Source organism: Rhopilema esculentum, chromosome 2, assembly GCF_057945365.1.
Source record: "Rhopilema esculentum isolate cy_ngs chromosome 2, ASM5794536v1, whole genome shotgun sequence".
Classification (NCBI taxonomy): domain Eukaryota; kingdom Metazoa; phylum Cnidaria; class Scyphozoa; order Rhizostomeae; family Rhizostomatidae; genus Rhopilema; species Rhopilema esculentum.
This window is the reverse complement of record NC_142816.1, coordinates 5,904,482-5,915,805: the sequence shown is the minus strand read 5'-3', so window position 1 is coordinate 5,915,805 and position 11,324 is coordinate 5,904,482. Positions and strand designations below refer to the sequence as shown.

At 35.8% G+C, this 11,324-nt stretch overlaps 1 protein-coding gene across 1 annotated transcript; it reads right to left on the bottom strand.

Annotated features, from left to right (window-relative positions):
* Positions 1 to 617: 617 nt before the first annotated feature.
* LOC135695403 (NADH-cytochrome b5 reductase 3) lies at positions 618 to 10,935 on the bottom strand. Its single transcript, XM_065214485.2, has 9 exons — positions 10,790 to 10,935; positions 9,363 to 9,494; positions 9,015 to 9,087; positions 8,292 to 8,398; positions 7,706 to 7,835; positions 7,231 to 7,311; positions 6,567 to 6,652; positions 2,798 to 2,897; positions 618 to 2,332 (listed from the first exon to the last, which is right to left on the bottom strand). The coding sequence occupies exons 1-9, from the start codon at positions 10,907 to 10,909 to the stop codon at positions 2,160 to 2,162; spliced, it is 1,002 nt and encodes a 333-aa protein (XP_065070557.2). The 5' UTR covers positions 10,910 to 10,935; the 3' UTR covers positions 618 to 2,159.
* Positions 10,936 to 11,324: the final 389 nt, after the last annotated feature.

The window sequence follows — 11,324 nt, the reverse complement described above, 5'->3', positions numbered from 1 at the left end:
CGCGGAAGGATTTATTCACAAAGAGGTTTTCGTTTCATAATCAAAAGTAGAAATGGGAACTCTAATTTACGATAACTGCATTAAGAAAGCGTAGATGAATCCAATAATGTCAACTTCACAAAACATACAGAACTTTTTCTTTCGACATTGCCAATTTTTGGAGTAAGGCTACACGCTTTTTTAGCTGAGATCACAGGGCCAAGAAAACTAAGCAGCTAAACAACTCCAGTAAGACCTTTTATAAAGAAAATTTGATTGCCTTACTTTTTCTTTAGGTTTATAGTTTCCAGCAATGATCTTTTTCTCTCATTCTCCGTGACTTTTTTCTTTAATAGCTAGGCGCCAGCTAGTAAAATGTATAAATTTTACCCACTGAGGCTGTTAAGATAAACCAAGGTATATACCTGACAATCTTTCAGTGTTCAAAGAGATCACTTGCAAGTAACCCCGTGCAAGTACCTAGCTTTGGTACAAAACTGTTACCCTATTCCTTAAAAACTTGATATGATATTTGTCCTAAGTTAAATGTTAAAGATCAGGGTCAAGAGATCCGAAGGCTAATCAATTAATAACCAATGAGTGAAAAATGTCTAAGGTAAACACATAGACCCAAATCGAACGTAATTTGACTTTAATTAACACATATAACAGCGATAAAGCAAATATCACAATCAATACATATCAACAAATATCACATATATTCAAAATCAGTTTAAACTGTTCAAGATTAACTGCAATATGGCCAGTATAAATTTTAAAACCAGAGCCAATATACAGCGGTTTGGTAAGGCAATAGCCCAAGCTTACGTGACAATATATCAGTCGATTTGCAACAGATTCAACCGATTTTGCAAATCTAAAGGTATTTCTCAGTGTTCTTTCAGGAGATGTGGTCAGAAATTAAAAATTATAAAAATAGATTTTTGACGTCAATTTGCCAATCTATAGCCCTGGCGAACTAAACTCCAGGGTTGCCATTTGGCCGCTTTGGCGGCCAAATTCCTCCATTCTGGCCGTTTTTCAAAGCTGTTGGCCGTCGAAAATTGATTTGGCCGGAAAAGCAAAAGTTGGCCGAAAAAATGAAAGTTGGCCGAATTTTGGCCGCATGTCGAAATTCACAAAAATACAAAGAAAACGGCAACTTTAGTACAGACAATATTCAACTTTTTGTTAAATGCTCTCAAAATTGCAAATAATGAAAAAGAAACAAAAGAAAAGATAGCAGAAAATTGAAATTGAAAGCAAGTGGGAGCTTTTGTAACAAAGAAAGCAAATTTTGATTACACTATTACTCCACAGGATTAGCAAAAATGTAGCTTTTTGTATATTTTGTTTGGCTGGCCGAATTTGGCCGTCAACCATTCCAATCATCGGGCAACCCTGCTAAACTCTATGACAATCAACAAGGCCAGCTAAGAATTGTATTTTGAATACAAATCGAGGCACATAAGCTTGTTTTCCTAATAAAAATTTTAGACAGGGGCGGGGGTAGATAATGATTAGGTTTTGGTGCCACGCCCTTAAGATCACCCGATGGAAACGCCCTTTTAAAAATTAAGCTTTTAACTTCAAGAAATAGAAGATAAGAAATTAAATAAAGTTAATTTTCTGAATCTATTTCAAGCTTCAGAAAAGTAGCATCTGTAGACTATTTCTCGTAAAATAAATTGATAGCAAGGGGACATCCAAAAACTGCTCAAGATAAAAATGGAGGGGGGAGGGGAATATGCGGGCTCAATGAAACAGCGTCATCGCATACAGGCAATAAGGAGGGTTTAAGGGGAAAACTTGCACGCGCTCTAACCTTCTATTGGGCACTCCTCTATAGATAAGTAAGATATGTAAGAACGTTTTGTACAAATTATCTTTGAACTTTCAGATAAAAGGTAACAGGTCACAGGAGTTATTTTAGTAGGGGAAGGGGTGGGCAGCAACAAAGTGCACGCGTCTTGATAGGGAAAGAGGAAGGATAAGAAAATCAGGACTTTTGGCACACGAACGTCTAGAGCTGGCCCCAGGGAAAAGACGTAACATTTAAATCAAGCCATGGACGTGTTTTTACCAACTAATACTACTTTCAATTGCGTAATTATGTTTATCCGAAAAATGTGAACCAAAAGAGTAAACAAAGTTTTACAAACAGTTAAAAAACATTGATTTTAGAAAGCAAAATGCATGTCACTGCTGAATCCATTTTTCTCAAGGTTCGGTATGCATGCAAATTGGACCATAGCTGGCGGTCCGCACATGAGAATCTGAGTGTCCGGTCCAGCTGGTGGCATGTGTTCTTTGATCATAGCTTGATTTATAAAACCGGAGCTGTACTTCCAACCTGAGGGATTTAAAAATAATTTCACCATCGGTTGATAAAGGAAAGGTAGCCACTATTAAGCAAGTTCTTCGTTTTTTCATGAAATAAACGACTATAATAGGCAGACACTACTTGGATTAGAACCACACTATCGCAGACACTATATCCAATTAGAACGAATTAACCTGTGCTAGCACAGTGAGCCTCGATGCGAAGAGGAGGTGAGAGAGAATTGTGTATCTTTGATTAGTTTTGTCTTTAACGATCGTTATCCCGAGCATGTCAGCCTGGAAAGACTCAGATTTTTACTTTTCACGTTTGCAAATGAACCCTTTGGCTAAAATCGAACATCTCTTCTTGTAACGGGCTTTAACGAAGTTGCCTTCAAGCATACATTTAAAGTTACCCCTTCTTTGTTTTACCCAAAAGTTATGCAATGCTTCGCTTCGCATGGTCGAGTAGTTTGGTAAATAAATTAATCGGTACCTTCATCCGGTCGATCCAATGTGTACCACAAATTGAACCTATCTCCATGTTCTGCTGCAATCTGCTCGAGCTCAGATCGCAAAAGAATATCCGCTTCAGTCTGAGACAGAAACATTAAAAAAAATTTAAAAAATTATTGCGGATGAACGAGTGCGTTTAAAACACGCTCTCAGCATCTACTTTACTTTATTCCCTAAATCTTAGATTCTCAAAGTAGGTTTATTTATTTTGGATTGCCTCTCGATGTATTGCGTTGTTCCTGCCTATTGCTCAACCGTTAGGCCTTCACACAAATTCATTTATGATAGCCTTCTCGCCCCTTTCTGTTCTTCCTTTTTCCTTTAGCCTCCTTTAGGCTAGATAAAAATAAAGAGCAGATGCAATAAGAATAATTACAAAAAACACTGGTCATAATAGAAACGGAAAGAACTGCCTCTGGTCTTTGGACGTGTCTGGAAAACTTGCCACAAATGAAGATAAATCTCAATCGTGTTTGCAGTCCAACAGTCTTAAATAAAGGTTTATTGGGTTATCTTTATACTGTATCAGGTTGCTTTTGGATACTTTGGGTGATGGTTTAACGTAGATTTTATCTTATTTTATAATATTCATTTCAATTATTGAAGCGTGATCGCTTAGTGGGCAAGTCTCACATTGTCCACCATTCTAGCAAATAAAACAAGCAGAAAAATGGTAACCTTAAGGCTGATTTCCACGAGAAGAATTTCGCATCGAATTCGCTACGAATTCGTTTCGAAATTGTCTTTTGATTTCCACTAGACTGCGAAATCGCTGCGAAATTATATATTGATTTTCACGAAAACTCAATTTTAAGGCACCCATTCTCAGAAGTGCACGCATGGAGAATATTCCTAGACTGTTTTCTTACAAGTCAAGCAAATTTAGCATGCTTTGACTGGTTATTAGGTGCTGCGAAATATTTCGACACGAAAAAGTAGAACTCTTTTCTACTTTCTTGCGAATTCGCTGCGAAATCAAAAATTAAAACTGCGCAGGCCTTGATATTTATACCTTCATCAGCGATTTTGCCGTGAATTCACTACGAAATTCGCTTCGTGGAAATCAGCCTCTACACATCATATAGGCCCTGTCCACACGATACCGGATTCAATCCGATACGAATATTAAGCTCTGTTCACACGATACCGGATTCATTTCATATCAGATTTACTGACCCAATCCGATACGAATATTAAGCTCTGTTCACACGATACCGGATTCATTTCATATCAGATTTACTGACCCAATCCGATACGAATATTAAGCTCTGTTCACACGATACCGGATTCATTTCGTATCGGATTCATGCGTTCACACGAGCTCAAAAGCGATCCGATATGATTCCATTCCACATTCCACATTCACAGCGGAATGGTTTGACTCCGCAAAAACAATACGGAGCGTATCGGATTCAAGCGTCATTGTGTGAACAGAAGGCCTATCCGATATTAAAGCAATCCGATACGAAATGAATCCGGAATCGTGTGAACAGGGCCATAGATACATATAAATATATATGCTTTTGGTGTATGGAACGGGACGGTTCTAAGTTGCTACTCCGTGTTTCATGCTTAATACGTGGGTTCTCTCGGTTGACCTGTCATAGCATCCAGTGGCGTAGCTAGCCAAATAGCAGTGGTCATGCCCTCCCCTCAAATTTGAAAAAATATGGGTGTGGCCAAATTTTACCACGCCCAATTTTTTAGTTGATGATTTCCTTTTGAAAATTTTAATTTTAAGGCTTGTGACTTATAAAAAAAAATTTGATTAACTTTTGGAATTAGCTTTTCTTATTTCATGGCAATCATCTTGTTACACCATGAAATGACCTTTATCTTATAGCTGTGACACTGTTTTGGTTTGTTGGTAATTTATACAGACAATGTTCTGACAATTTCAAAACAGAACTGTACAAAAGACATTAAAAACGTTAGTTTAGTATAGTAGATAAACTTAGTTTAAATAAAAAATTGTGTTGTTCTTCTAATTTTCTTTCAATTTGCAGGCTGAAATACATTTGTAAATTTGAGAGATAAGCTAATATTTGTAAATGAAACAATAAATCACATGAAACTGAATGGGAGCTTTATGGTCATCTTTTCCACAAATAGTCTTATTATCAATCTATTGAAGGTATTTTAAAGCCATCACGATTAACTAACTACTCCAATAGAACTGATAGATGAATAAAACAAATTGGCAAATTAATATGCAATGTAAATATTGATATGAAATATAGGAAGCTAAAATAATGGATAGGCCTAGTTGCAAAATATTTTTCTGCAAAGTTAGACTTAATAGAAAAATACCTTGCAAAATAAGTTTAGCTTAACAAAAACATTGATGTTTCCACATATAATAGTGGTAAATATCCACATGATTGGATTGCCCTTACCAAATCTAGCAAACAAGAGTTTCAAATGGAATAATTTGATCTTGTAAATTATCAAATACATGAAAAGTTATAATAAAGAAATAAAACTGTTTAACTAACAAGATCATCAACATGCTTGACTTGTCTCTGGTCAATTTATTTCAACAGCTATAAGTAGTAAAAAGGTACTTTCAACTACAAGTGAAGTCAGTAGAGCTTGAGTTTGACTTTGTAAAAACAGTGTTATTGCATATGATAATAAACAAAAAATTGAAGAATAACTTTAAGCAAGTTTTGGCATTCCCTATCCATTAACTACAATCTTATTGGCCTAATCATAATATGGTAACGATGCTTTTAAAGGGCTTAACAGTTTCTGAATATGCTGCTAAATGTCTGGAAAGTTTAAGCTCTCAAATCTGTTGGTTTGGAAAATAACACTGCTTTCTCCTCCATCCATCTCCAGTGAACAGCACCAAAATTTGGCATTCATTAAATCAAGAAGATTCTCTGCAAATGTTCAACTAGTAACAATTGATTACTGAAAAGCCTGAGAGTTTGGTTTGGTTGCATAAAATGATCCTGCTCGCTGATTTTATGTCCAAAAATGGCCTTTCGTGCCTGTCACTTCTCCACATAGTGCAACACCATTAAGGCTGAAAAACCCTGTCATTGCCATAAAATGTTTAGGAGATTAACACGAGTTGTGGCTGCTTGGCAATAAGCTATTCCTTGCATTTTACTTACAGAGAATTACCTCCCAGCTCGTGGATCTAGGCATAGCAGCGCCGCCATCGATGCCTCGCATTCGCGTTCACGAAATAACACAGGACTACAGGACGGTTCTGATGATTATAATGATGGTCATGCCTTCTCGAAATGGCATGACTAGCCTTTGTTCTCTCTTGCGTCACTCCTATTGTTAGGCATGACCAAACATAGGGAACCAGTGTTATGGGCATGACTAAAACACAGGGCTTGGTCATGCTCATAGTTATGGGCATGACTAAATTGGAAACCCTCTGTTTTAGTCATGCCCGACAATGGAAGGGCGCCTTCGGAGGGCTCCATATTCTTGCGTGGAACCATAGGGCTCCAAAGGCGAATGGCCTGAGCTATTTCATCATGAGAATAGGACTTTATTCTTATGAAAATATAATTTTTTGAAAAACGTTATCTCTGGAAATAGATGGTCATGCCCGGCATGACAAGCATGACCGCTAGCTACGCCACTGATAGCATCGCAAACAATCGTTGAAAAAAGGGTACCATGCTAAGGGAAAATAAACCAAAAATGAGAAAACAAACTCAAAGCCATGATGCTGTATATTTTGCACCGTGATATTAGTAAAGAAATAAAACATATTTTATTACCTGGTTGGCGAAGAGTAACCACATGCTTGTCTTGTCGTATGAGTTTTTCAGTATGGCTCTGATAACTTGCAGCATTGGTGTAATGCCTTAGGGAATAAGAGATCATTTTATACCTGGCCAAAAAAACAGATATTGATATAAAAGCAGATTTTTTAAGAATATTTGGGAAATTTTTTTAGCTTTGGTGTATAGAACAGGAGGGTTCTATATTTCTACTCTGAGTTTGACTTTAAATGCAAGGAATAGTGTTGTGCTGCTTAACTAACAGCTTACATTGATGCTGTTATTCAGATAAATTTGCATGGCATCTTTCAGTTTATTACCCTTTTCAGGTTCAGTATGGGACTCTTGTGACTGGTAACCTTAAATACGAACTAATTCTGCAAAAATTTTACTTTGAAACTTGCCAAAATGCCAAACAGGTCAATCTGGCTTTAGTTTTAGATCAATTCTTGATCTCTATATTTTGAACGTTTACAGAACCTAGTTGAAATATCGATTTTGTAACTGTCGAAGTGTTTATCTTGCATAAATGTCCGGTTTACTTAACATTTATACAAATTTTGTTATGACTGTTTCTACCATTTGAGTAAGTTAAATGATTAAAACTATGAAAACCAATGATGCCTGGGATAAGATTATGGAAAAGCTTGAGACTCTTTACCTGTTCCCCCTGCAATCATTCCAATCTTGCTACACTTTCGCACAACAAGGGGTTTTGTTCCATCCTTAATTTCAAGTCTCCCTGCAAAGCAATAGAAAACCCATAGCTTCTCGTGTCATGCTATGATTTATAAATCATTATTGTGGATAGCCTTGTTCTCAGTTTGAAGCAGTTGCAGTAAACATGTTTGTCCTTAGATAAAGGAGGTACATGAAATTTTTGAAAAAAAACAGCTGACTAATCCAACTGGCAGTCAGAGAGAATATCTTTATTGCTCCAGGCTTATCAAAATTAGTTTGATTTTTTATCTTTCCTTAGGAAAAGAATTTTTTTCTTCAAGCAAGTACTTTTTATGTGATGGATAATAAACTAACTTGATGACCTTATTGTAAAAACCTCTTTGTCTTGATCTAAGGGGTATTCATTTCTAAAAACATAAGTATTGAAATGGAAGAGAACAGAATTGGAAATTTACCTGGTCCTGTGTAAGTTATTTTACCAGAAGGCCCCCGGACATCAACTGTGTCTCCAATATTCAAGCTATCCAGATGCTGTGACATTTTGCCACCATCAGGGTATCTGGGATGGACACCTTTGAAATAAACCTAAACACAAATCAGAGTGGCTCAGAGTTTATAAACACAATGTAAACAAGTCTTTACAATGTAAAAAAGTCTTTACATAGTCTATCTACCAGACTGGGAATAATCTGCTAGTAATATATAAAATTAATATAAAACAACACAATTCAGCATTCAAAGAACAAGATAAACTTGCTGCTAAATTCAGACCAGAAAATGCAGCTCTGGAGTGGAGGAGCAAGTACTAAGAAATTCCAAGACATAAAATTTAGTAAAATCTGGAAATTTCCTCAAAGGCAACAACAAATTTTGCATCCACTCTGACTACAAAAAATTCTTATAAATTTCGTAAGTTTGACAATATTTGGGCAAATCTCAAATTCTTAATTTTTTTTAATTGGACTGAAAACACCATCCTGATCCTGAACTGTTGACTGTCAAAGTGCTCAATGATGCAATAAAATTTTAAATGCAACTAACCTTTATGACCAGATCAAAATAGCCAATATCATCATCAGAGGAGACAGGTGTATATGGCCGTACAACCAAGTTTCCATTGATAATAGCAGACAGATATATGTGCTTGCCTGCAGTGAAAATGTTCTGCTTAACAAAAATATTCTAATTTAGAAATATAGATAGCTAGGATATATATTGCTTTTCCTGATATTGAATCAAAACCAATGAAAATAGGTAGAGAGACATATCAATGATAAAAGGCTATTTTTAAAAAGGAGGATTACTATATAGGAAAGGAAAAGATCTACTGAGACTTTAGAATACAGGCAAAGATCCTCCCAGCCTTGTAAAACTTAAACTAAAACAATTATTACAGTGTTATGTTGCATTGACATCAAATTAAAGAGCAATGTACCCTGTAAAGTGTCTGAATAAAGCTTATTCTTGAACCACACACTACCAAGATAATTACAAATTAAATTAATTAAAGTGCTCCTTCAAACTAAACCCAAAATCCCAAATGATTTCATAATATCATAAACAATTACAAATTAAATTAATTAAAGTGTTCCTTCAAACTAAACCCAAAATCCCAATTGATTTCATTATCTCATAAACAAATACTGTCAATCGGAACTTAGCTGGTGATATGAAAATTCACAATTTACTGTTTGTGACAAGACTGGCACTAATAAAAACTCACAATCAATTCCAGAAATTAAATCATATAATGATATCACAAACCTATTGGCAATCCAAGAATATGCTCTGGAGACTGAAGAGCAAAACGGAACTTTCTTGTGTCATGCGAAACAACCTTGGAAAGAGTTAAAGACAATAAAGCAACCAAAATAAGATGATTGAGAAAATGTTTTGTTACGTAAAACAGGATGGTTTAAAATTCCATCAAACAAAATGTTAGATTTAGTTTAATGTTGTTGCAAACAAATTTGAGCTTGTTCAACAAATAATAATATTATAGTCAAAGAGTCACTTTTTAACAGAAGGGTCAACATTTTATGATTGGATTCTAGTAAGAGGAAAAAAAACTTTTTAGGTACTAGATTGGAATCATAGGCTTGTCTGTCTTACCTCTTTACTAACCAACATGAATGGAATTTTCTCCTTTGGATTCAAAGCAACTGGTCTCTTTTTTTTCCGAAGAACAAATGCTAGTAAGGAAAGTCCAACCAATGAGAAGCCAATAATTATACCAAGGGTTTGCTGGAAAAAAGACCATCTATGATATATACTTGATAGAAAGGATAACCTTCATGCTGAGAATACTGCAATCTCAAATTAATAAAAAACCTTTAAATACTGTTTCAATTTGGTTAGAAAACTAGGTTTCTACAAAGAAAGTCACCCAAAAAAAGGCATACATACTACATCAGATGCAGTGGCATAACTAGACACCTTGAGCCCTTAGGAATAAAACTGAAACAGGACCCTTAACAAGGAACTACAAGAAGGTTCCATCTAGTGGTGTAAAGCAAGTCAAACAGAATGATCATTTTTCTCGTTACCTAGAGTTGCTAATTTATATGCTTCAGTTTTTAGAGTTTTTAAGGTTTAGAAAGAAGGTGAACTTGAGCAAAGACTTAAGAACATGGATATTCAAACACTCTGGGGGTCCCTTTTGATACTAAGGGGGTCATCGAACTAAGGTGTCCGAAACTGTGTTACACCACTGATTAGATGGCTTTTCTCCTTTTCTAAAGTGCTATTAAAGAAAACATCTAGGCTATATTTACTAGATGAATTCATTGCCTGGGTTGGAAGATCTAAATGAAGTATGATTTTGCCCATATACTCACTGCAAGCAACTGCCTAATCTCACCACTGAGCAAAGATATTTGCACAGCAAAATTGATGCTCATATATACAACTATAGGATAATTATAACATGAAATTTATGACACACTGGGTCAGGTGCAATGGCAAAAAATCAGGGCTAACAAATGGATGTCCATATATAAAGCGTAGCTGCCAGCATAAGCAACTCTTGGCCTTGTTTCATTTTTAAATGAAGACCTGTATACCCTGTATATTAACACAATTAATTAAGAAATTCTTGCCAAAATCATAACAAAAATAGAACAAAACAAACATGCTAACAGAAATGGGTGACTGTAACACATGCCATTTTGGAAAGCCTGCAAATACCCCTTGGGGCCCCTATGATAATATATTCAGTTGAATTGTTTGATGAAAGTTCAAGGACTCGAAATTCAAGGAGGCTAACAGCTTAAAGGCAAGATATTTTGGACAGCTTATATTTCTAGCAGCTTATTACGAAAATGCAAACAGTTCCCAGCTATGCTCCACTCGCCAAAATCCAACATGTTTTCCAACCTGGGGTGCATTTTGACTCTCAGTCAGTCAGTTGGTGGTGTGAATCTAAAACGGGAATTCTGCTACCCCTTCATTCAACGAACAGGACTAACTATATTTTTACGTCACATTAGAATATTGAGAATGATCCAGTTGACAAGATTTCTTAATTCTAATTAGTATACCTTCTGCATCTCCATGCTTTCGCTTGGAAGATTTGACTGGATACTGGATACCTTCTTTGTACAGCAACCACAGTGCATGCAGATCTTATATTGCTTTCGTTGAGTTGAATTATATTTCATGGGAGCGAGACAAACTATTTTCTTGGAATGTCAACTAGAAATTGTCACTAGCGTATAAAATTGTGTCTCAAATTGCGTATAAGCTTCCGGGAAATGAAAACGGTGATATATCTCTTTATAACATTAGATTGGTTTGATGAAGCATAAAAGATGCTTCTGCAAGTTTAATTTTTTGGTTACAACCAATAGAATTATCAAACCACCTCTGATGATCAAATTAAGTGCCAAATTCGTCTGGCAAAATTAAGTGCTTCAAAAGGCCCCTATGCCAAATGCACTGTACCCCACTTGGGTTGTTGGCAAGGGGTGTATTTTGAAGGATTTTGAAAGTTTTTTCTCCAAAAAAAAAGATTTTTGCCAAAGTTGTAGGAGATGTTTTCGAGATGATATGCCCTTTGGCAATGGGGTAATTTGG

Bases quoted from the DNA above. Each gene is read 5' to 3' on its own strand.
- LOC135695403 (XM_065214485.2), bottom strand. From the start codon at position 10,909: ATGAAATATAATTCAACTCAACGAAAGCAATATAAGATCTGCATGCAC. The intron at 9,088-9,362 runs GTAAGACAGACA...ACTCTTTCCAAG, and splicing joins TCATGTTGGTTAGTAAAGAG to GTTGTTTCGCATGACACAAG. The intron at 7,312-7,705 runs GTAAATTTCCAA...ATTGCTTTGCAG, and splicing joins AATAACTTACACAGGACCAG to GGAGACTTGAAATTAAGGAT.